Raw genomic sequence first — 27,001 nt, forward strand, 5'->3', positions numbered from 1 at the left:
TTTTGTTTTGATTCCTTATCATGATCAACAACCATTTGCACATTCAAAATATTATGGTATCTTTGTTTTCAATAAATCCATATCGCATAGGTTGGACAACAGAAAGTAAAAATATCCAAGTGAGTTAAATCCAAGTGCTTTTCCCCCTTCCAAAGGAAAGATATCCTCCATTTTTTGATGTGTGCATTCCAAGACAATTGGAAAAAGATTCCATAATGCATACCCTTTGAGACACGTGCAAGAATGCCTCATCATGCATTAGATATATGTCATCTAACTCTCCACGTCGATCTATATTGTGTAGATTGAAATGTATAACCAATATTTGTTCCATCAATCCAATGTCATCCATCATACTTTAAGACTTCTATCGTGAACATTCCCAAATCTCTCTTTTTGGGACATCCATTAGATTATTTATTGTGATAGGTTGGACCACATCAAAACACATTAAAATCACTTAAGAAAAATACTCATCTTCGAAACTCAAGAATTTGAGCTAAGTATCACCAAAGTTCAATGTGTTGAATGACATCATTTGGGGTGCAAATGCTAATGAACCATATCATTTCCTCCTTTTAGTTTACTTCAACCATCACGAGCCTTGCATACACATCACTTTGAACTACCACACGTTTCCATCCCTCTCTCAAAATAAGAACCATAACAGAGCATATATATCTTCCATTAGCTTTACAATAACATGCATCATATCCCTTATGTTGAAAAGAAGATCTTGACTTAGCATGTTACTTATGCACCATTGCACAAATATGTTCCATTGACCATCGAAAATAGTTCTCTACATATCATATACATCTTTGAAGAACACACTACCCTTACATTCTATGTAATATCCACTCCATAGCTCGCTAGTTGGCCTCATGGTGTTCTAAGCATGTTCCCATTGTGCAAGTGTCTCAAGATAATAACCTAAGCCTACAAAAACATTTTGCCTAAGACCGCAAAAACATTTTGTGTGGACTATGATTGGTTAGCCATTGTTTGTTGCTTGAGTAACTTATAAATGGCTACTTTCCAAGGTTGCTTCTCAAATGTTGTAGAGACTTTATCATTCTTATAAAATCTTAATCATAATACAACATTACCTCAATACACTCAAATTCCCTACTCCAAGCATTTCCTTGAAGATGACAATGCAAATCAATGCAACACTTCACATGTAATGCTTCCATTATGATTGTGTTGTCCATGTCCACTCCAATAGTAGAAACTTCAATTACATGTAATGCTTCCATTATGATTGCTTTCTCCATGCCCTCTTCAGTAGTAGAAACTTCAATTACTATGATTGGATCGAAAAATTGCCGACTATAATAATAGAAAATAAGACCTACCATTTTCATTTTCGTACTTGTGAATACATAAGATTACAAAGGTCTCTATCCTTTAAGAATATTACAACTCCTAGAATAGGTACAATAGGGACAAAAATGTATGCGAATTAAAATTATACAGCGAATTATATGTACATTCCAACACTGAAAGATCGCACAAATTATAAGTAATTTTTGTGCAGTTCTCCACATTAATCAAGCTGAGGAAGATACAAGTAAAGGATAATGAAGGTTTCATTTGTTAACAATGAACACTGGTATTTAAAACTTAGACGAATGAAATGGATGCTCAAGAATTTAAATGATACAATGTATGAATTCTTATGTACATCAAGAAAATCTCAAATATATGGATATCCACATTTCACCTCAAAACAAAATGTGCTTCATTTTGCATATACTCCAGCATTAATCAATGAAGAGGTTTAAGCCCCTACACATTAAATAACATTTTTTTCAGATCATGTACTGGATTTGGAAACATTGATGCAAGCTGGTAAGAGAATGACATGATTTGTTGAATGAATTACAACTAAAATCAGGAACAAAAGAACCTATTTAGAAGCATTTTGTTTGAATGGCATGTTTTACTAAATGAATTATGTCAATCATTTGCATGGTACCTTGGATGCCCGAAGCTCATTGGCTGGTAAGAGAATACTTTTATCTGAAGTGATAACTTTTGATAATGCTCCAGTGCTCATCCTAGAATGGAAAATCTCATAATCTTAAGATTGCAGCTAAGGCAGTACTTAACAATCTGCGAAAATGATTCCAATCATTTGTATTTTTCTAGGTTCATCATCATGGCCAAACAAATCTTTTTAGGTCAGAACACAGAAGAATAACCAACATCAATGATGCTCATAAGACAGCTGCATCAGGCTTCTCAATAGAGTTTTGAAAGACACCCATTTGCCTGGATGTAACATTCGCTGTATAATTATGGCCTTTCTTAAACTCATTCAACAGGCCATGGCTTTATCGCACTGGATTCTTTCATGATTCGCATTGATGTGTAACTACAGTTGAACTTGGTAGATGGATATTTCAAGTTATTAAAACTTACTGTAGTACAGCCGCCGCCGCCGATATTGAACCATTAGTTGCCATGAGCAGATCCAACAAGCATTGTACACCCTGTTTTATCATATACAATACAATGCACACTAGCATGATGAATTAGGCATAATCAAATTCAGCTGACATTACTACAATATCATGTCTAAAAATTTGCAACCACCTTGGGGAAATCTTTGTGCTTGGGTCCAATTCTTTGGCCATCATTCTTTTGCCCTTTACCAGGTGGAAGTATCCGAACAAGCTCTGGTGGTGGCTTGTAACCATCAAGCTCCACTGGTCGCCTTACTAGTTTTCATTTATTTGCCAAATATAGCATAAAAGCATTAGAGCATTTTCAGTATACAACAGCAAATAGCGTACCCAAAAAACGCAAAATTTAGGGAACAAATCCACACCTTTCGCAGCAATGAGTGTTCGAAGGCGTTCAAGTGCATACTCTCGGTTTGTATGTTGTGATCTCTCATCTGAAGCCTATAATATACCTTAGACAAACAAAGAAGCAACAGCAGAAAATCAATAAAGATTTCATACACAAGATAACAAATAAAGTGAACGATAAATTTGACATAAAAACGACTATAGATTCTACATGAAAGCTCTTCTTCAACACATTGAATGTTAGCGGCAGTCCCTAACTAGGCTGGGTTCTCAGAATTACTTCTTTACGTCATTTTGAGTTAAAACTAATCAATTCAATATAGGTTAACAAATTTCATAAACATAGCTTGAAAGTTTACATGACAACTCCACACTTTGGATACCTTCACTGTGGGTTGAGTGGGCATCTCTGGCATCAATCCACTCCATGTTTAGGATATTTTCTTTGCCACTTACATAAAAGCCTAATACTTTATACGCTCAGTACTCACACACAACATGATTTAGGATTTTGAATAGATCACTTAACCAACAATAATCTTGTGATGCAGTAAGGAACTTAGCTCCCTTAATAATAGTTAACAAGGTTATAAATTGAAGTGATTAAGGAGTATATGAATAAATAGGCTATTAATATTCAATAACTGGAGATAAAAATTACAATCGTTGTGGACTAAAGATAAGCTCTCAACAACCAAACATAATGTTCCTCCGATTCCATACCCCAATGGCACAATTGACAAATCCATTCTTGCATGGACCTAATTCTCAACTACTAAGATAATACTTAGTGGCTAACAATAGCAAACATAGTGTTCCTCGATTCCATACCCCAATGGCACAATTGGAAAATCCATTTTTGCATGGGTTTGCATGCATATCTGCCTATCTCTAGCTGGTGTGAAGAGGTCTTGAGCTGCCATATATCATACAATGAAGTGCATAAGATGCATGTGTGTTCATATAGCAAGATTTGATGATATATCCATCCTATGACATGTCAAATAGGACAAGGAACAGCGGTGAAGACTCAAAAATGGGTTTCATCATGGGATTGGCAACTATCTAATGGATGTTGCTGCATAAATCAATTTAGCTTTTGACATGGATATTATGTTCATATGCAGCTAAAACAGAAAAAACTATAAAAAAGATTGTACAAAATAGGTTTCACATAACAAGAAACAGTAGTCCTTGTGTAGCCATTCTATTACAGGACCAAATGATGTTTAGTGTAAGGAGGCCTGCAGGAGCTCCAAATTTTCCAAATACAATCCCTCGAAAGCCCAGTTTGCATTGGCCCATACATTCCCTTGCATGTAAGTTTGAAAACACACAGGACTTCAGTGATAGCCTTGAACACCCAACCACCACCAAAGTGTCCAAGTTGTGAAGAGGGTGGAAGAATAGTCGGGTATACGATCTGCTCATTACTTTCACGGTTCAAATAAAGATTTTGTCCATGAGGGCAGAAGAATTGTCAGGCATACAATCTGCTCATTACTTTCACTGTTCAAAGAAAGATTTTGTCCATGAGGCTGGATGAATTGACAGGTATACAACATGCTCACTACTTTCACTGTTCAAATGAAAATATGTCCATGAGGGTAGAAGAATTGAAAGGTACAGATCGGCTCACTACTTTCATCGTTCAAAGAAGATTTTGTCTATGAGGATGGAAGATTTGTCAGGAAAATAATCCAGTCACTACTTTCATTGTTCAAAGAAGAATTTGTCCATGCAATTAAGGTTAAGTTGATTTGTTTGGGTAATAGAGTCATATCACCTTGTTATCCTGAATTGGCCTCTGGTCATTGTTCCTCGAAGACTATAGAAACTATGTTTACTCTCATATCAATCCCTAAAATGTATTTACGAACATTGGACCATGGCATCTGGAACTTTCAGAGGCAGTAAAACATCAGCTGAACCACAAATTTGGTTACAATTTCACACTTGAGAAATCTTATGTGAAGAAAAAAACTAATTCTTAAGGATTTGCTCCTGAAACTCGACATTTGACATAGCTACAATTTCATCACTCAAGAAAACTTATGTGAAGGAAAAAGCAAATTCTTAAGAACTTGCTCCTGAAACTCTAAATACATTGTTTACCCCAAAAAACAGCCCTTTTTCAGCATTTCATTATGAGTAATTAATAGAAGAGGATACAATAAGAAAAATTGCAAGAAAAATTGAAAGAGAGAAAATCACTTATAAGGCCTGAAACTTTCAGCACTCCAAAATCACTCTCCATTAGATCTAAAGCTGAAAATTTGAGTTTCTTTGGTACACTTCTCATAGAAGACACATAATTTGCAGCTGTGATATGATAAGCCTCATATTCTCTTTTGGTCTTTTAGAGAAATTAATCTCTCTTCATTGATGACAAATCATGGAGATCCAAACTGGTCATAATTATTACGTGGAAGAGTCATTGGCATGCAACAACTTGGACACAGAGACAGCACTGCGGGGTTCCTGCAGAATATCCTTACACTAGCCTGCTTGATAGGCATTTCATATTGGTATACATATATGTGACACATATAGGAAGGAATACGATTGATTTACAACATCCACCAATCCAGGAAAACCATCCGAATCCTCAGTTACACCTCATTTTAGAGTCTCATTGTTTTACCCTAAACCTATTCTAAATCTGTCATCTGTTCTCAACACCTGGAGGACATACACACATGTTGCACCTTCTGTATCATGGGCAGATTTTGTCCCCTAATAGTGATAGATCAACCTATCAATATATATATATATATATATATATATATATATATATATATGCATGCATATGGATGGATGGATGGATGGATGGGTGTATGTACTTTGATAATGCATGTATGAAGGTCTATATGCATATGAATTTGTGTATGTGTGTGCATATGCATGCATGTATATGTCTGTATGATGTATGTACGCTCAGAGAACATATGTATGAGTGGAAGTATGTGTACGCACGTACATATGTATGTATGTATGTATGTATGTATGTATGCATGTTCCTGTGTATGTATGAAGCAATATTAGTGTCACCTGAGATACAAGGCCCGTAGGTAGGTGTTTTAAACGGACAGCGCTCTCCGTTTTGTTGCGATGTTGGCCACCGGGGCCTGAAGCACGAAACGTATCCATGGAACACTGCAAGAAGAGTTCTTTATTCGACAGAGAAAGATAATCCGGAGGACAAGAAACGCCAGCAGCAGGAGGGGGAGGAGGAGACACAGAGCATGCTCTCAAAGTGAGTCGAAAGCAAGGGGAGGGTGGAATTCGTAGCCATAGCTGCTTCGAACCTGAGATCATAGGCGACATCATCATCTCTTCAAAAATCGCCCACAAAAAGCAAAAAACAAAGGGAACAACAGAGGACAGGGGGGAGAGAGAGAGAGAGGTCCTTAGGATCTTTGTGTGGCATTCTAAGAGTACCTTCTTCTTCTTCTTCTTCTTCTTCTTCTTCTTCATGTCTCAAGTCTATGTTGTTGATTGTATTGTGTGACTATATTCAGCCTACATGTGTTCTGTACAAGCTAATCGTTACGCCACGCTTCTTTTTAATCCTATTTGAATCGATCTTTTACAGTGTAAGAAAAGCCAATGCCTGCCTGTATTTCGCACGTAACGAAATGTTTATCCAAACGTAAGCACCTTTTAAATATATACATACACTTAACCTAGCGCATGTTCTTTCAAACTTCTTATGTCATTATTTACGCTTAGATCAAGTGGCTATATGCATGAAAGAAATGATGGATAACAATTAGGCATAAAATTCAAGATTATTGCATTCAATCTACACCAAATCAGCCGATGGTAATAAATTCAAGGTCGTTTACACCAAATCAACCTTAATTTTGAGGTGTTTGCACATTAGGATTAAGGGCAAATAGTACAAAGACATCATATATTGTGTATAAATATAGCTTTAACGAGATAATTCTATTACGAGACTGATTGTAAGTCATAGCATTGCGATGAACACAAATCAATATTTTTCAAATTTTCAGAATTGAAAATTGATTAGGAATGCTATTCTCATTTATGATAATTATATCCTACGTTTGGGAATAAGTTTCATATGGAATTTTCAGAATTAAAAATAGATCCAAACTGCTATTTCAGAAACCATACATAAGGGCCAACCAATGTTTTGTTCACAAAGATGAAAACAGAGTCCAGCATGAAATGAGTTTCTACAAGTAGGGAAATGTCATTATGAGATGGAAACCCTACAAAAGAATGTTCATGAATGTACCTTGATTACACCATGGAAGTGCAGTTAATTGTGCATAAGAAAAAGTACGTGTGAGAGGAAGACTATATATGTATACATATAAATATATTGAATCCATGTTCTCTCCTTCCAGATCTATTTAATAGAAAACATTAGTACTTCCACTCCTATTAGTTACTCCATTCATGCGCGAAGGACACAATAAAAATCTCAACTGAAATTGAAAAGCTTTTCAATTTGACTTTTAGCAACTATAAATTTATATATTTAGTGTTAACTTCAGTTCAACTTGCGAACAAATGAGAATGTTTGTGCAATGAGAGGTAATAATGAGACTCCAATTCATTCAGAGCAATTGCAGCTTGCTCTCCAACAGTGCTAAGAAGATTCTCAGTCTCTTCACATTGCTTCTCAAATTTTGCGACTCGGTGTTCTATGTGCTCATTCAAGGTGTTGAAATCAGAGAATACTGCGGTCTGCTTGAGTTCAGAAACAAGCTTCAGAAGTGAATCTGCTGCCTGAACCTGTTGTTAGTCAGGAAAATGATAAGGAATGACTGAAAAACATGTGCACAAACATAGATCAAACATTCTAATGCAATATTGATAAATAATCTAAACACAATATCCAAATAATTGAAATATCATACATATTGAATGTACATTTAAATGCAATATTTGTCAAATATCCCAAAACAATAATATCAAACATTTCAACATACCATACCCAATGATTGAGGAAAGGTTGGTGGAATCATTAAGGATGAAGTGGGAAGATGCTAAGAGGACAAAGCTAGAATACTACAATGCAAATGTCAACCCTGATTGTTGGTCTCAATATAAAGCAAGAATGCCTATTGATCATATCGAACCTTGTCTCATTACCAATATGAGTAGTATTGCTTGTAGAGCCCTTACACTACTTCGCACTCGATCTCACAAGTTAGGTATTGAAGTTGCATCATGGTATCAAAATGTAACGAATTTGAAGATATGCAAAGTATGCAATGAAGGCATGGTAGAGGATGAATGTCACTTGCTCTTCACATGCTCAACATATAGTGCAATTCGTTCAAGATATGCTGACATACTAAGAGGGAGTGATAACTTAAGTGCCATACTTAAGACACCACCTAGAAGGTTGAGCTCATATGTGTATGCTTTATTCACACATAGAGACTTTGTGCTTCAATGTATGAATACCCCTTCTTAGGAAGGAGACACATATCAAGAACACACATGTACTCTGGTCCCATAGGTCAAAATTGGCCTCTTTATGGACGATAAAAATTCTAATTCTAATTCTAATGTTCAAATGAGGTAATATTTGAACGTTCTAATATGGCATATCAAAATTTAAAATACAAAATTTATCAAACATCCAAATATGTTAATATTGAACAATCAAATATAGCATATCAAACTTCTAAAATTGATATATCAAACTTCTAAAATCGACATATCAAACATTCAAATATGGCATATCAAACGTTCACATATGGCAAGCATTCAAATTATGGCATTATCAAATATTTGAATGATGCAGAAAAACCAAACACATACAACGCGGGCAGCATGAACTTCCATTTGAAATTCCTCCTGAGAATTCCTGACAGGATCATTTATCTGAATTGAAGCAGAAATAATTGAACTGTTAATAAGGAAATCCATTTAGAGCAGATGTAAATAAAGAAATAAAAATCAAATGAATTTTGACTATGTATGTCCAGGATCGAACACTTCCAAATACACTACATTGAACATTTCGAAAGAAACCTTTGAAGCATTAATTCCTCCCCAACCCTCTACGGATTCTATTATGCTTTTGTTGAGAAAACCTGATAAGCAATCTTAATTTGCTGGGGTGATATCAACAAAAAATTTGTAGCGCAAACGTTCAATAGATGGATAAATTAAGATATCAAAATCTAAAACACAGTTTAGGTATCATACTGTATGGTTGGTACAGTCAAGTATGGGACGCCAAGTATTTCAAACTACTAGATCACGTGAAATGAAGATAACTACACACATTTTGAAATTGTGTATAAATATAAGTCCAGAGAAAATCTTTATGTTTGTTGAGAGGGAAATGAAAAAACGGGGAGTTTATTTCATTTAACACTTTTGAGGAAAAAAAGATAAGAATATGATACATGGCAAACTAGCACATACCAAGGCGAAAGGATGGATTAACTTTTATATTCAGATCCCTATTTCAATAATGAAGGTCATTGAAGTTCTCCCTCTTTGTACATAATATTAATCATTTCACCTAATTCAGTTTCTGGTATTGATGCACTATATGTAGAAACTAAAAAGGTAGATTAGCAATCAGCCTAAGCTTTAAAATACACTAGTTAATTGTGCATTTGCAATAATTGTCATTCATTTACAGAGCCAAAAACGTATCTATGCATTTTGAATTCCAATCATTTGACTTGAGCACAACTTATAGCAACCTTCAAGGGGCTCTAGATGCTGTTGTTGAATAAGAGATTGTGTGGTATCTAAAAAATTCTTGGACTTACAAAATTATAAAAAGGATCCTAATTGCCATGAATATAGTGGATTCGTTTTCGAAAAAATAATTAGTTCCAAGTTTTAAACCCTTGTTTCAATACATGATTTTCATATTACACTTAAAAACTCATGGTATTTGAGTCATATGCATCTAACAAAAGATGCAAGCACATATAACAAGATAGACTAGCTGTGTTACGAGCATAACCATAACCGTAATCATGGGCTAATGTATAAGGATAAAGGGTGGGATTGAGTTACCTCAATTCTATGGTAGGAGAGATAACTTTAGAGTGTTTCTCATCACTTGACTATTTTTTATAAAAAATAGCAACCAAGTGTGAAACACACGGGAGGACCTAGGGTTTGAGCCTATACAAGAAGGCTAGCTACCTTCATCAAAGGGCATCTCTTTTCTTTATTGTTTAGAGAGAGAGACTCTGATGAACATAACCATAACCATAGTTGCGGGCTAATTTGTAAGGATGAAGGGTGAGGATTGCGTTATCTCAATCCTACATGAGTATATAAAAAATAGAGAACCCCAAAGGCTTGTTACTAAGAAATGATTTGATATTATGATAAACTAAAAGCATAGATGTATTTGGTTAATATATGTAAAATTCCCACAACATTTGGCTTATCTTTACCAAAATTAATACATGTAAATTCATATCTTTCTTGTAAAAAATTTGGCGAGTCTTGTAAGAATCTTTCAAAAACCTGGAATGTATAAAACAGTTAAAAACAAATGTCCAAACATCTTGAGAATTTGAGAGAGAAGTTGTTCTCGATTTGGCAGATCTTTGAAGGCCATTGGGAGTGAAAATTCATGAGCCTCTTGTAATGTTATACAAATCTTCTGAAAACTTCGATCCTAAACAGAGTTGAGAGCTGCTAACAACCAAATATAATATCTCCCTATTGTTTTCCCTAACACAACAATTTCCTCATACAAGAAATCAATCATCAAGGATTTGCATGTGAGCAACGGGAACGATAATTATAACAAAAAATAGTTTTTAGTTGAAAGTTTCCGAAGACTTTCAAAAATCTTCTATTATGGAAATCATTTCATTCTTCCCTATTTTGTTTCCGTTCCTTTCAAAGTTGTGACAGCTTGAGTTTCCTCATCTCTAATGAAAGCATATACATATAGACGGAGGGAAGATCAACGGAGGCCAAAATGAAGAAGAAAAACACAGGAAGACAGATAAGAGAGGGGAGGAGATCAATGGTGCATACCCGTGCTGCTTTGAGGAGATGGGAGAAGTTGTCGAGGAGGCTGATGATGTCCGCGTCGGCGCGTTGAAGCAGAGAGCGCTGGCGCTGGGCGGCAGCAATGACAGCGGCAGCTGTAGGTCCCGACGCCATCCCCGATCCAGAGCCGCCGCCGAAGCCCACACCTGATCCACCTGATCCACCTGCAGAAGCTGAAACTGAAGCTGAAGCAGAAGCAGCAGAAGGAACGCCCTTGTTCATCATCGTCCCCACTCTCAATCACACTCTCACTCTTCTTCTTCTTCTTTCATCTTTCTTCTTTCTTCTTTCTTCTTTCTCCTCCAATTTGAATTCTGTAACCAAAGCTTCTTTGCTGCACTGTATAATGTATGGTGTATGTGTATGTGTAAATGTGTATGGTGTATGGTGTATGTGTAAATGTGTATGTGTATGGACCGTATGGTGTATGGTGTACGGTGTATTGTGTATTGTATATTGTGTATTGTGTATTGTGTATTGTGTATTGTGTATGTGTATGTGTATGTGTATGTGTATGTGTATGTGTATGTGTATGTGTATGTGTATGTGTATGTGTATGTGTATGTGTATGTGTATGTGTATGTGTATGTGTATGTGTATGTGTATGTGTATGTGATGGTGTATGGTGTATGGTGTATGTCTCTATCCGTGTATGTGTATTTGCCTGTGTTGTGCATGTGCCTGTGTGTGTACATTATTTCCTAATAAGACATGTCTCAATATCTCTCATCTTTGACGTTGTTGAGCGACTCACCACACCATGACCCTTTGCTGGCCACGCAAATTTCACTAAATGCCTCCCATGCCACGATTTCGTGCCTCAAATCAAAAGTATGATAACTCAACAATTGCATCACTGTAACATGGCACGAACTCACTGAACCACAAAGTGTACATGTCAATGGAATATATTGTCATATCCTTATGAGGTGTGATACATTTGTTTTCACGAAATGCCTCCCATGCCACGATTTCATGCCTCAAATCAAAAGTATGATAACTCAACAATTGCATCATTGTAACATGGCACGAACTCACTGAACCACAAGTGTACATGTCAATGGAATATATTGTCATATCCTTATGAGGTGTGATACATTTGTTTTCACGAAATGCCTCCCATGCCACGATTTCGTGCCTCAAATCAAAAGTATGATAACTCAACAATGCATCATTGTAACATGGCACGAACTCACTGAACCACAAAGTGTACATGTCAATGGAATATATTGTCATATCCTTATGAGGTGTGATGGATTTGTTTTCATATCCGTATGAGGTGTGACATTTCTAACATACAGAATATTGGTTATAGGCCAAATATATACGAGAAACATGCTCATGATATAATTTGTGGAGAACTACCCTTTACTAGGTGGTAGTGGCTAATGCGTAATCGACTTGCAATATGCGAGGAACCTTTTAGGGTCTGCAACTAGTATAAAATGACAAGAGCTCTCACGAGAAAGGGGCATTTGAGTACCCTAACTTTGGGGATAGCTTTTGTTCATCATTCTCTCCCCCCTTCGAATATTTTAAGAGCCACTTTCCTCAATATGACATTTCCACATTAATTAATTGAAATATAAATCTCATTTACTTAACAATTATCTATTTAATTGAGATAACTCACGTGTTTCTTGTATTGTAATTATCTATTTAATGGAGATAACTCACATGTTTCTTGTGTCGTAATTATCTATTTAATCAAGACAAACATATTTTGAAACTAATGTAGTGATTAGGTGTGTGTTATAGTTAGTTTTAGTTAAGACACCCTCAAGACTTCCACGATTTCATGGAGTGGAGTGATAAGTGGTTTTATGCGTTAAAATACAATGTCGCATTCACCATTAGTGAATGGCACATGTGATTCGTCAATTGGCCCATCGTAAGGAATGGGACCCCTTGAGACTCAATAGTGACCCTTGGAAATGTGACACCTCAAGTATGAGTTATATGGATCCAATTCAAGAAACTTGATTCATTAACACCACAAGTCGATGACATGAGGCAAGTCTTATTCATGTTGTGAAATGGACCGCAAGTAGACGGGAGAGATAGACCGAAAGGTACAGAGAGAAAACAACAAGATACAAATAGGCAAAGTATACACAATGCACAAGTTTTACGTGGAAACCCTAAAACAGGGGGAAAAACCACGGGAAAACAGATCTTCACTATATTAGTGGGTATACAAAAAAAAAAGTAAAAAAAAGAAGGAAACCAGATTACAACCTCTGCACAACAGAGTATTCCCCTTACGGTTCAGACAACAAAGTACCTCTTTGTCCGCACGCAAGCTCTGTTTCTCACGCGTCACACTTATTCTCACACTCACTCTGTTGTACGGTATAGAAAACTCTCTTCAGCATCACATTCCTCACACATCATAATGTTTGCCCTAGGTGTATTTATACTTATACACATTATGGGCTATTATCATTAATAATAATAATAATACTCCCTGTGTTAATCAACCGACTAATCAACTAGTCGTCTCGACTAGCTGACTCCTATGTCGACTGTCCAGCCAGCCCGACTAGTCAGTCGCGTCTTCGACTTGGATCCCCTCCATTATTGTCGACTCCCCATGTCTTCGACTGTCGGCTCTTCCTCAGCCCAACTAGTCGGCAATTCCTTATTTTCGACTATTGGCTCTTCTCAGCCCGATCAGTTGGCTCCTCCCACAGGAGAGACATATTCCTAACAAACTCCCCCTTCACTCCTGTGGGAGGGAGTCAGTTAGTCATGTCTATTGTTGACAGACTGTGAGTCTGTCCATCGGTAGGTTCTTCGTGAGCATGTCAGATCCATTGTCGTCAGTATGGATCTTCACAAGGGTAAACTCCCCGTCATCCACTTTCTCTCGCAACTAGTGATACCTTCTCTATATGTGCTTGGTCCAAGAGTGGTACACAACATTGTTGGCTAGATGTATGGCACTCTGGTTGTCACAATGAAGTAAGAATTCTCTTTGCTTCATTCCCAACTCAGTGAGAAAATTCTTCATCCAAATTAGTTATTTTCCAGCCACTACCGTTGCCATATACTTCGCCTCTATGGTTGACAAGGCCACAAACTTCTGCAATCTTGACTGCCACGACACTGCTCCCGCTGGATAGGTCATCACGAATCCAGAAGTGGATCGACTTGAATCTGCATCCCCCGACATGTCTGAATCGGTAAAACCTTTGAGCGTAAGTTTTCCGACACCATACCTAAGGCATACCCCCAAGGTGCCTTTTGTGCCCTCTTTCTGTGCTCGGGCCATTATAATGAAGTTTTCCCGACAAAACTTCCACTTGCCATTTCGAAAGTTACCACTATAACCTTCATCGTCCATTCTTCCAGTCGATATCAGATTCAGTCTAATATCAGGCACATGTCTGACATCCTTCAGGATCAGTTAACAACCAGGCTACGTTGTCAAGCATATATTTCCGACGCCAACTATCTTGCATTCCCCATTATCTCCCATCTTTACATAGCCATGGTCTTCGATTGTGTAAGTCTAGAAACACTCTCTCGAGGGAGTTATATGGAAGGATGCACCGAAGTCAATCACCCAGGTGCTCTCTTTACTTGCAAGATTTGCACTTGCCTACTCGCAAATGAACAAGATCTCCTCTTCACTTGTGGCTATGGTTGATGTGCCCTTCTCCTCAGAAATCTTTCTGGGTTCAACATCCTTTGAGGCACCTTTTTCCTTCTTAAGGTGTCGACAATCCTTGTGGAATTGTCCAAATTTTCCACAATAGAAACATGTGAGCTTACCTCTGGACTTGGATTTGGCATGGGATTTGTCCCTTCTTTGTGAACTTCTTTATCTGTTCCTCCCTCTGTCGGGATGTTGAGCCATATTTGACTCTGACTAGTACATGACACCCTTGTCCTTCATTCTAGTCTCCTCGTTCAAGATACATGTCTTTACCACTTGCAGAGACAAGTTTTCTTCTTGACACGATGTGGTGAGAGTTACAACCAGGTTCTCCCCGCTTTCCAGCAATGTGCACATTAAAAAATAGGGCTTGCATACCATCATCAAGGGGAAACTTGACTGCCACAAGTTGGTTCACATATCCCACGAATGTGTTTATGTGCTCAACTATACTTTCTCCATCTCTGTATTTCAGCCTTACTATCTTTGTCATCAAAGACATCTTGTTGAGGACATTCTTCCTCTCGTACAACCTTGACAATTTCTATCACATCTCGTGGGCATTTTTGTCGTTAGCCACATGTTGAAGAACATTGACATCTATGCACTGTCTGATGGTGGCCACCGCCTTCCTGTTGAGGAGTTTCCATTCAGACTCTAATACCCCCGTGGGTATTTGCTCTCTATCAATGGGCTTGTACAGATCTTTGACGATGAGAAGATCTACCATCTTGATCTTCCAATCTACGTAGTTGTGCAAGTTCAGGACCAACATTCCTGGAAAACCACTCACACCTCCTTCCATCTTTGCACCCCAATCTCTGATACCAGATTGTTGTGAAATGGACCGCAAGTAGACGAGAGAGACAGATGGAAAGGTACAAATAGAAAACAGAAAACAACAAGATACAAGTAGACAAAGTATACGTAGTGCACAGGTTTTACGTGGAAACCCTAAAACATGGGAAAAAACCATGGGAGAACAGATCTTCACTATATTATTGGGTATACAAAAAAAGGAAAAGAAAGAAAGAAAGAAGGAAACGAGATTACAACCTCTGCACAACAGAGTATTCCCCTTGGGCTTCAAACAACAAGTACCTCTCTGTCTGTGCACAAGCTCTCTTTCTCACACACTCACTTTGTTCTATACTATAGAAAACTCTGTTCAACATCACATTCCTCACACAGCATAATGTTTGCCCTAGGTGTATTTATACTTAAACACATTATGGGCTATTTACAAACTTAGCTATTATCATTAATAAAAATAAAAATACTCTCTATATTAATCAGCCGACTAATCAACTAGTCGACTGTCTAGGCGGCCCGACTAGTTGGCCTTGTCGTCGACCATCTGGTCAACCTGACTAGTCAGTTGCGTCTTCAACATGGATCCCCTCCACTACTGTCAACTCTCCATGTCTTTGACTATCGGCTCTTCCTCAGCCCGACCAGTCGGCAATTCCTTATCTTCGATTGTCGGCTCTTCTCAACTCGATCAGTCGGCTCCTCCCACATGAGGGACATATTCCTAACAATTCATAAGGTTAAGATCATGGCCAATTGAATGTGTTATTTTTGTATGACGAAAGATAATAATGAATGGGTAACACTCTGAGGGTCATTAGCGAGACTTGAGGTGTGTCACCTTCCTCAAGGTCGACGGCTCGAGGGATTCGGGACATTACTCCCCGATGGCAAAAACCACATTATATTTCAACACATAGAATCACTTCTTCACTCAATGCAACTATGAAGGCCTTGAGGGCTGCTTAAGTTAAACTATCATTGATGCACACCTAATCATTACACTAATTGAAATATATGTTTACTTTGATTAAATATATCATCACTAGATAAAACACATTTAAGTTGTCTCAATTAAATTGATAATTATTGAGTAATAGACATATATATCTCGATTTATTAGTGTTGAAAAGTTAAATGAAAGAAAGTGACTCTTAATGGATATAAAGGGAGGAGAGAATGAGGACCAAAAGGTAACCCTCAAGTTAGGGTACCCACATGCCCCTTTTACATGAGGGCTTTTGCTCTTTTATGCACATTGCAAACCCTAAAAGGTCCCTTTCACATTGTAAGCTAACCATTGCCAATAGTTTCCCACATATTATAACATGAGCATGATTTTTGTATACAATTGGCCTATAACCGATATTCTAAATTTTGAAAATATTACACCTCATATCAATATGAAAACAAAGAAATATGACATGATATTCCATTAACATGTACACTCATAGTCCTACATTTGAATATTACAATATCTAAAAAACTCTTGATGTTCTATGGCGAACACTAAAGACAGAAAAATACTCATCTAATCCAGCAGCATCATGTGATTGAGGTTGAAAACTCTACATTAACGTCAACTCTAAATGGGCATATAATCCTCTTTAAGTTGTTTGTTTAGCATTAACATATGCACGAAGCGTATCATATTGTAGTGGATTAACACATTGAGACCTAAACTTTTCTTTTCAAATAGTATCTCGTAAACATTGTATTCAACCTACTATTTGAACACCAACCAAAAAGGAAATGTAATTTTTTTTTATCTCAATAATATAAATTTGTGTGGGTAACTCATACAAACAATATAGCTAATTCATGAAAGCAATGCTAATCCCATAGCTATAATTGTACTTCTACTAATAAATAACTCATTTTGGTAACTCTATACACCACTACCCAAATAGAGGGCATTACCTCTTTGCTTTTGAATTAAGTCTCCCTTCTCGATGTAATGGAACATGTACCTCAATAGGCAATTCATGATCAATAGAGATAGTTGCCTTGTTCTTCAAGCTGAGACAACATTTTAAGATGCAATCTCCAGTTTTGTCTCACAGGCAATTTTGGCCCCTTAGAAGGCATTAATATATTTTCCTTGCTTATTTATATAGATAGATAGATAGATAGACACATGCAAGAGGTATTAGTGCAAAAGTAGGCAATGGAAGGACATGTCATGATATTCTTGTAAGTTCTTAGATCCCAAAATACAGAGATGAACTTGGATGGGTGTAGGTGAGAGTTTCACAAGACATCAGATTTAAATAGTAGAACATCTTGAGGTTTACTAACATTGCCTGAATATAGACAACAATTTCTTGCATTGATAGACATCCAAGGCTAGATAACTTGTTGTGTGCTGCACCTTGACCCCCATCAACACAATACTGGTGGATTGAACTCTAGTATACATCCATCGTAGATTCTAGTCCATAAGAGTTCAATGCACAATGAGCTTGATGGATTTTGGTATCCAATTTGCAGGGCATGTCCCATTCGCCTTATCATTTCAATATTGTCATCTTATGCAATGACCAAAATAATAAACAAAGCTTCTTTGATATTAGGCAACATGGAATCCCAAGTAGGGAATCAACTTGGGATCATGATGATATGGTAAACCGGCTCGAGCCCCAAGGGCTCGACAATTTGAACCTGCCTGGTACCATTATAATTATGAATTCCTTTAAGAATAATCTTATATTTAGAATATTTTAGAAAAGAAGGGATGCATGAGCAACTTACCACTAAGGCTCCAAAAGAAAGCATTTCCTCTGGTGGCATTCCAACACACAAAGCTGTTATATACCAACATACGCCATTTGTAAGAGTTATATTAATGCAAACTTATAAGCTTTTGATGAGAAAGGCTTTTATTGATATGCTGATACATACAGTAGAGCACAGCACCGATGAACGCATCTCCAGATCCTGTGGTATCCACAAGTTCCTCACTTGGTATTGTTTCCGCAGAACCAACCAAGAACCTCCCAGAAAATTGCTTTGTGCATTCATCATTAGTATCACATGATTGAAATAATCCCACCTAAAATGAAACGAAATAAGATGCCATGCATACAGATTTATGTAATTATTACCTTGATCTTCTTTATAAATTTTTCAATAGCACTTAAAACAAGAAAACAATTTTTCCTTTACCTTTGATGATAGAACAAATGGTCTGTTTTCTCCTTTACATTCCTTCTCCTCTAACAATTTCTGATATACAGTGTTTGCATCCAATATCTCCAAGGATGAAGAATCTAGTATCAATAACATCCAAGTATTTTCAGGATATTTTTTCTTCCTGTTTTTGAAAGAAAAAATATCCATACAAAATATGTCATTTACTTTAATCAGCCCGCATGTGCCGTCATATTCCTTTTCTTTTCAATGAAAAATCTGTGTTACTATAGATGAAAACATACAGAGGGTGCATTACTATAGATGAAAACATGCAAAGGTCCATAGGCTGCAATAAACATGGTTGATAAAATGGCAACGTATAAGAACTATTACAAGGATCATAAAATAGTCTTAAATATTGATGTACAAGAATCCATTATGGAGGGCTATAATGCCAGTCTGCAACATCCACTGGATAAGTAAAGAACAAGAACAAGCATCCTCAAACTCAAAGAAAATGACATTGATTCTCGTGAGCAGCATGGGCGGAACCAGCAGATGTCTTCGAATATAATAAATATAATACATGGTGAGCAGGTTAAAAGTGTCCAAACTGGCCCAGAATGCCAAAAGATCAAAATATAATACTTGTACAAGCAAGGAAAATATCTCCAGAAAGTTCCAAAGAAATGCTCTAGGAGTAAAGGTGAAATTGGACACGAAGAGTCCTTGGGGTCTTTATTCCCCAACATCGCTATCTATCTGATTCTAGTTCAATTCATATTGTTTTCCAAACCCAAAAACATGATTTCATCACTCCTAGTAAATGTTCAACATTACCATATTTACGAACATCAAATAATGAAGTCAGCAATGCCTACTTTAGCCATTTTTGCAGAGGAATCATTTCCATTATCAGATTTAGTAATTCAAATCAAGTAGCAAAAGAGAAGAAATGTTTAGTTACCGGAAAAGTTCTTCTCCAACATCAAACAACCAGAAGCACCAAGTGTGACAATCACAAATTTAACATCTGGCAATCTGAAGGCTATTTCAATTAATGCTTTTGGCAAGGTTGATGCTTCAGTCCACATCTATAAACCCAACGAAAATTATAGCTCACAGTTTAAAACTAGCAATTTCAGCATTGCAGTAAACAAACTCCAACATATTAATGAATTCCCTTTGGGGAGCATAGACACAAGAATTCACATATTTATGACTTCAGATCTCATTTTGATTCTTTCAGTTTCTTCAAGAATAATACATCTAGTGACCTATTCATTCCTAAATTAGTACATGTACATATTTTAATTTGTATGTATGATCATTTTGTTACCTGTGGGAAATTAGCAGAGCATACAACATATTCAGCAAGTGCCAATAGCTCATCCAAACCTTCTCTCTTCTTTTCAGCATCAATCAGAATAGGTATTGATCTGCTCTTAGCCTAAGAAAACATCCAAATAATAGCAAGCATCAGCACTTTAATAAATAAAGAAAAGATACATCTGATGGTGAAAAAAGCAACACAGAAATTATACATGTTCGTGACATCAATGATAGCAGCAACAAAAAGCATGAAGCAAATAGACACATAAATTATACTAATAAAGAGATTCCAGATTCAGGATTTAGGAGTCAGATGCAGACAAAAATAACCCTTGCAAGCTCAAAACCAGCAGCAATTATCTCTTCACATTTATGGAAGGCAGTCAGTCAGACTTCAAAGTTGTTAATCTGAAGGAATATTGAGTATAGGATAGTGAGCCTAGGTTCTCTGCACAAAAATCAACAATGGGATAAAAACCCAATAACTGGATGATTGACTCTATACGAAAGACTATTTCCAGAGCTTGCGTATTAAAATTATGAGGCTACGTTGTTGATAGTGCATTCTTAATTTTTATAGAATAATTTCTAGCAGGTCTTTCACTCACAAAGTATTTATTCAAAGACTGCACTGGAAGCATTTATTCTTATGTGTCAAACTCTAGCTCTATTTCTTATAAGACTCCTGCATCGTTCATATTTCAACAAGAAATGTTAGAAGACCCAGTCAATATTGATCAGCTAAACCCCCAAAAATCTCCAAGAAATGTCAACCAAGAGTCTATAATGATTAAAGCAGCGCCTATTACACCATGTGTTTAGTGTTTCATAGGAAGCTGTAGGATTCAAGTTCAATATACCAGATGCTCAAAATGTCATGTGCCAAGATTGGATCCCCTCATGGAGCAGCAGATATGATCGAATTTGTATAACACCTAGAATCATGTACATAATATTTATATGGTAAATTTGCTTTGGCCCAGCCCGATTGTTGTTTATTTCTTAACAAAATAACCAAATGCATTTCAGTAGGATTGAGCTTGGAACATTTTGGCCAAAATGCAAAGGATTTTCTGGCACAATATATGATGTTTTTAGTCATTGGGCCAAGGTGTGGTAGCACAATTGCAGGAACCTGCATGTGTTATGCCAGTAAATCCTTCATCTCATGGCAGTAGTGCTGTTTCGAGATGCATTCAGCACCATTGAAGGTATTTCCAACAGTAGATGTTGGAGATGTATACAAAATGCCACCATTAAATCAACTAAAATTTTCTAAACTTTCTCTTACATTACTAACATGGTAGCAGGCCAGAGAGAGAGAGAACACAAGTAGGACATCTTTTACCCCAAAAACAAACTCTATGAAAAACTCTTGGGAAAAACTTGAACCCTGGACGTAGCAAACGTGTTTGGCATGTTTTTGCAACATGCTCCAAAAATGTATGAAACGACACTTATGTGCAGGATACTATCAACTGGTTCTTACAGAAGTGCTCTTGGTTATTTCACTTTAAGGAAGCCAAGATCAGAGGCCAGAAACAAAGTCCACATTTAACGATAAAAGTATTCTGGTACATAAGCTTCCAGGTGTTACACAAATCGAACCAGATGTGCAGCTCTATGGGGGGTCTGATCTGGTATATTGTTCTTGATTTTTTAGGCACACCCATCTGCAGATTTTAGATGAAACACGGCCACATCTTAAGCACTAATCCCATCATTTTTCAGAGATAAGAAAATTCTAGTTTCCTGTGTGATACGTGACTAAATATTATCTTTATTTAGATCACACGGTTTCTTAGGGGTTGATACTTGATCATCTGCATCTTTAGTACTTGCAAGACATTCCATTTTATCTGGACGTTGAAATGCAGGCAAACTAGAAGACTTACAAATAGTGTTATAGACATTCAATAGATATAACATATTAATTGCTACTTCGATCCATAGGGACCCCTGGTCATTTTTCAGAGATAAGAAAATTCTAGTTTCCTGTGTGATACGTGACTAAATATTATCTTTATTTAGATCACACGGTTTCTTAGGGCTTGACACTTGATCATCTGCATCTTTAGTACTTGCAAGACATTCCATTTTATCTGGACGTTGAAATGCAGGCAAACTAGAAGACTTACAAATAGTGTTATAGACATTCAATAGATATAACATATTAATTGCTACTTCGATCCATAGGGACCCCTGGTCATTTTTCAGAGATAAGAAAATTCTAGTTTCCTGTGTGATACGTGACTAAATATTATCTTTATTTAGATCACACGGTTTCTTAGGGGTTGATACTTGATCATCTGCATCTTTAGTACTTGCAAGACATTCCATTTTATCTGGACGTTGAAATGCAGGCAAACTAGAAGACTTACAAATAGTGTTATAGACATTCAATAGATATAACATATTAATTGCTACTTCGATCCATAGGGACCCCTGGTCATTTTTCAGAGATAAGAAAATTCTAGTTTCCTGTGTGATACGTGACTAAATATTATCTTTATTTAGATCACACGGTTTCTTAGGGCTTGACACTTGATCATCTGCATCTTTAGTACTTGCAAGACATTCCATTTTATCTGGACGTTGAAATGCAGGCAAACTAGAAGACTTACAAATAGTGTTATAGACATTCAATAGATATAACATATTAATTGCTACTTCGATCCATAGGGACCCCTGGTCATTTTTCAGAGATAAGAAAATTCTAGTTTCCTGTGTGATACGTGACTAAATATTATCTTTATTTAGATCACACGGTTTCTTAGGGGTTGATACTTGATCATCTGCATCTTTAGTACTTGCAAGACATTCCATTTTATCTGGACGTTGAAATGCAGGCAAACTAGAAGACTTACAAATAGTGTTATAGACATTCAATAGATATAACATATTAATTGCTACTTCGATCCATAGGGACCCCTGGTCATTTTTCAGAGATAAGAAAATTCTAGTTTCCTGTGTGATACGTGACTAAATATTATCTTTATTTAGATCACACGGTTTCTTAGGGCTTGACACTTGATCATCTGCATCTTTAGTACTTGCAAGACATTCCATTTTATCTGGACGTTGAAATGCAGGCAAACTAGAAGACTTACAAATAGTGTTATAGACATTCAATAGATATAACATATTAATTGCTACTTCGATCCATAGGGACCCCTGGTCATTTTTCAGAGATAAGAAAATTCTAGTTTCCTGTGTGATACGTGACTAAATATTATCTTTATTTAGATCACACGGTTTCTTAGGGGTTGATACTTGATCATCTGCATCTTTAGTACTTGCAAGACATTCCATTTTATCTGGACGTTGAAATGCAGGCAAACTAGAAGACTTACAAATAGTGTTATAGACATTCAATAGATATAACATATTAAGTGCTACTTCAATCAATAGGGACCCCTGGTCAACAGTTGAAGATTTTCTACAGTTTTCCAGATCAATATCAGTTGGGGCCCCTCCATCATTTCTTGTGGAAACATGGAGAAATCAAAAGCTTTGTTATAGGAACTAATATTAAAGTCTGAGTTGTTTGCCATAGATAATGATTCAAGATCACCACAGTAATGCAGCATGCTTATTTCACATATCTGTTAACTTTCTAATATCAATGTTTAACCTTTGTGGTTGTGTTTTTAGGCATCCAACAACCATTTTTATTACAGTTTATAAATGCCACAAAAAAGGTCTTTAATACCCATCTTACAAATGATTTTGCAGTAAGATTATTAAATCTAAAATTCGGATTGACAGATCCTAATGGGATTCAAACAACATAATCTCTATTTCTTTAAAGATTGTAGATTTTGAGATTTTTCTTTCTGCACATTTCTGAATCTTTGTTAATGAAATATATCTTAAGTACCTGTTTCGCAAGAAGTAAAGCTGTATCTGCAAGCCGTCCATCCAAATACAGTATATATGCTCCATCTAATATCTGAGATAAAGCACCTGAAGGCAACTCCTGAGGATCCAAGGGAGAGCTTCCTGGTGTATGGATACACGTGCGGGTGTTCCTACATGCAGGCATATGCATATCATTATTCAAATCCATGACCTCACGTAGTAATCAGAGAAACAATATATTAAATGAAATATACTCTCCACCTACGATTCCTGGTCCACAATTATATAAGTAAATGGTGAGCTCCCAGTTTCTGGTGTCTGCAAAGTTACGTGCATTGGAGAAATAGAAAGCAATTCACCGAACTTGTTAGTTACAGCATAATGAGTCCACGCTCATTAAGAAAACAATGACCTTGCAATAAATCAGTTTCTAATTCAAAAGAGGAAAAGTAATATTGATTGGGCAGGCAACATTCTATATCTTTACATGGATTAAGTTGGTTTAGTTCACCATAAAGAAGTGCACGTCAAAAATACTTGAAAAGAAATCATAAATATGAGAAATTAATGTAGAATTCAATTCATAATGCATAGGAAGCAGCAAAGGATCAGCTAATAACCAAAGAACCTCACTTACCACAACAAATGAGGTATCTATACCATCATGACTCAGTTCATCAATAATAAGCTTTCCAAATGCATCTTGCCCTACCTGTGAAGAATCATTGCTTAAAACTCGCATGCATTAATGACAAATTACTTGGAAGTCCACTTCCCTCCATTAACTTGTTACCGTCTTGCCTTTGATAAAAGCCTTGGTTTTAGTCCTAATCTGGCTAAAGCTGTCAAACAATTCCCAGCATTCCCACCACCTTGAATCTGTATGATATATTTCCTAAAGTTAAGCTTCATCAACAAATCATAGCCTTGTTTTATACCAATGTATACTTCATTTGAAAACAGTGACATATTCTTCCAAAGAACATATTTAATAGCCATAACAAATCAAGAAGGAAATGCAGCTTAGCTTACAATTCTTACAAACCTTGAAATCTGTACTACGAATTTTATCATCAGGCTGAGGAAAGCTCGATACTGATGCGAGATAATCTATAGAAACTCCACCACATCCAACCTACAAAAACTTGAATGATAACTCAGAAAAAAATCATATTTGTGTTGGATGTTTCCGCCTCAAATCTAATAATGCATTATGCCACCAATATCAAACACCATACCACGACACTCTTTTCTGGCAATGGACGATATTCTCGCTTCTCATTCTTATCCTCTTTTGTCAAGTACTTGGTGTCTACCCTAGCTATTGGTAAATTCCTGTTCCAAAAGTGCAAGACAAGACCGGTCGGTGCTTATGCATCAATAATGTAGATTGGTTTAAATATTTTCCATCTTGGGCTTAAACTCAGCAAATGTTTGAAATACACACTTACTTACATATTTAACATCATAAACATGATCAATGAATTAAAAACATGCATAAAACTGTGGTTCTCCTGTTCACCAACCATATAATTCTTGAGCCACAGCCCATCAGCTAGCTAGAGGCATTGAACATGTCTCATACTATTCCCCAGGGATGCAGCAAAAGGTAACTAAATCAGTAAAACTTTCTAAAATACCATATATTCTCGATAATTACTCGGACCTTAACAATCTGAGCTTCGATGAACTGAAACTTCTGCCTTCAAAAGTTCTCCAACATGGGCAAATCCAGGATGCAGGCATCTCTGAAGTGAGGGAAGCACCTTCAATAACAGGTGATAATGACCTTGCTATATGAGTGTGACATATCTGTGGTCCAGATAGACGGCCTAAGTGCAAGAAAAATTTCTATTGCCCAATTCTCATCAGAGTCAAGTGACTCACAATTTATTACACATCATAATTCCTTCATGCAGAATCAACTGCTGCATCTTGTTTAGCACAACATCCCACGCGCATTCATCATTGCATTGCATTGCATACCATTATGGTGTTTCTTTTCAACAAAAACAAAACTCAAATTCGGTTTCTTTTCTCAGAGAAACAAGTAAATTTGGAGGGCTCCCAATAGCTTACCTTGATAAGTAAAGAATCACTAGTAGCTGCAAGTGCGAGAGCGGAAGGAAAAATGCAAAAGAAGATTACTTACGATTTGGGCAAGGTTAATTTCATGGTTATTGCTGGGAAGCATGGGGCCACAGTGGAGGTCGCCATAGCTTTACTTGAGTATACTCATTTATCTGATCTCCTTTCCTCTCTCTCTCTCTCTCTCTCTCTTTGTGTGATGTCAATACATGCATATGCTCTACACCACAGTATGAACCATACGTAACATACGTGTATTCGCATTCGAGAATGTTTCAATCATTCGAGTATAGTAAACAAGCTTGCGAATTGTTGTTGTTCACGATGGCCTTGTTTACGGGCATTTGTTTTTTGCCTAGGTAGTTATGACTTTGTTTGTCCAAAGATCTATGGCTTTGTTGGTATGAACAGAAACCCCTTTCGTGCTCGTCTCTTCTTGCTACTCAAATCAAGAGATGGACAATCTTATATGGAGCAATGACTAGGCTTCTTCTTATGTTGGTTTTGTTTGTGCCATGGATTGGGTGGGACCTCATGCCGAGTGATAAAGTTTGTTTCGAGAGGTAATCAACTATGTGCAGAGTCTTATGTTTGATACACTCTTTCTCTACCCCTCTTTGTTTCCTCCTTAATCATGTCAAATTAGTAAGCAGAAGGCTTCGACCTTAGCAACAATATTGTCTCAAAATACACCTTTGAACTGGTAGCACAATGGTTATGTTGTTTTGCGATATTCACCCTCAAATGCAACCATATATCGAGGGTTGTATACACAAGTCTACAACTACTTTCTCATAGTGGATGTGTGGATGTTCGTAGAAATGTTGTGATTTTGTTTGTTTGCAAAACATGACACAATATTGACTTGAAAAAATATTACATAGCAATTGATGGATCAAAAACATATAAATAGTGTCCACAACTTTATTGTGCAAAGGCATGTGCCACTCGTCAAGTATTTTGTTATTAGTTTTCCCAGTTCTCTTCTCTTCACAACCAACTTGGGTATGTTGAGCATGACTACTAGCAAGAAACATGTTGGAGATTGATGGTATAGTCCTCGATTCTATCACCTTTATATGTGGTCTCCTAGCTTGTCGTAGCAAAGGTGTTATTGGCAAAGGCTGAGAGTTGTATTCATGGATTATAATTATCCTTATCTTGACAAATGTCATCGCTTATATTTGGTCCTTTCTTTGATGATATATACTTGTTGACATGGAAAATATTATATAAGATTTGTATGGTGCCTCTAGCCTTTTTAATTTTA

General features: G+C 36.7%; 3 protein-coding genes across 4 annotated transcripts; all 3 read right to left on the reverse strand.

Moving 5' to 3' along the window:
- Positions 1-1,618: 1,618 nt before the first annotated feature.
- LOC147860396 (Class I peptide chain release factor) lies at positions 1,619-6,187 on the reverse strand. The gene is made up of 6 exons (XM_087324171.1): positions 5,871-6,187; positions 2,837-2,912; positions 2,602-2,726; positions 2,428-2,498; positions 1,982-2,063; positions 1,619-1,791 (listed from the first exon to the last, which is right to left on the reverse strand). Exons 1-6 carry the CDS (start codon positions 6,150-6,152, stop codon positions 1,771-1,773), a joined length of 657 nt encoding a protein of 218 aa, XP_087180297.1. The 5' UTR covers positions 6,153-6,187; the 3' UTR covers positions 1,619-1,770.
- A 1,088-nt stretch (positions 6,188-7,275) lies between these two features.
- Positions 7,276-11,128, reverse strand: LOC147860397 (mediator of RNA polymerase II transcription subunit 22a-like). The gene is made up of 3 exons (XM_087324157.1): positions 10,833-11,128; positions 8,628-8,690; positions 7,276-7,589 (listed from the first exon to the last, which is right to left on the reverse strand). Exons 1-3 carry the CDS (start codon positions 11,070-11,072, stop codon positions 7,350-7,352), a joined length of 543 nt encoding a protein of 180 aa, XP_087180283.1. The 5' UTR covers positions 11,073-11,128; the 3' UTR covers positions 7,276-7,349.
- A 6,358-nt stretch (positions 11,129-17,486) lies between these two features.
- LOC147860398 (uncharacterized) lies at positions 17,487-25,924 on the reverse strand. 2 transcript variants are annotated; one of them, XM_087324669.1, is made up of 13 exons: positions 25,796-25,924; positions 24,882-24,978; positions 24,689-24,778; positions 24,445-24,522; positions 24,281-24,355; positions 23,909-23,961; positions 23,663-23,813; positions 19,790-19,900; positions 19,418-19,544; positions 18,484-18,587; positions 18,220-18,370; positions 18,070-18,122; positions 17,487-17,983 (listed from the first exon to the last, which is right to left on the reverse strand). In XM_087324669.1, the coding sequence occupies exons 1-13, from the start codon at positions 25,858-25,860 to the stop codon at positions 17,888-17,890; spliced, it is 1,251 nt and encodes a 416-aa protein (XP_087180795.1). In that variant the 5' UTR covers positions 25,861-25,924; the 3' UTR covers positions 17,487-17,887. The 2 variants fall into 2 exon arrangements, with proteins under 2 accessions (XP_087180795.1, XP_087180796.1); XM_087324670.1 differs by lacking the exon at positions 24,882-24,978.
- Positions 25,925-27,001: the final 1,077 nt, after the last annotated feature.

Source organism: Azolla caroliniana, unplaced genomic scaffold (genome assembly GCF_043228905.1).
Source record: "Azolla caroliniana isolate FFs.n. ecotype wild unplaced genomic scaffold, voAzoCaro1.0.p SCAF_9, whole genome shotgun sequence".
Lineage (NCBI taxonomy): Eukaryota > Viridiplantae > Streptophyta > Polypodiopsida > Salviniales > Salviniaceae > Azolla > Azolla caroliniana.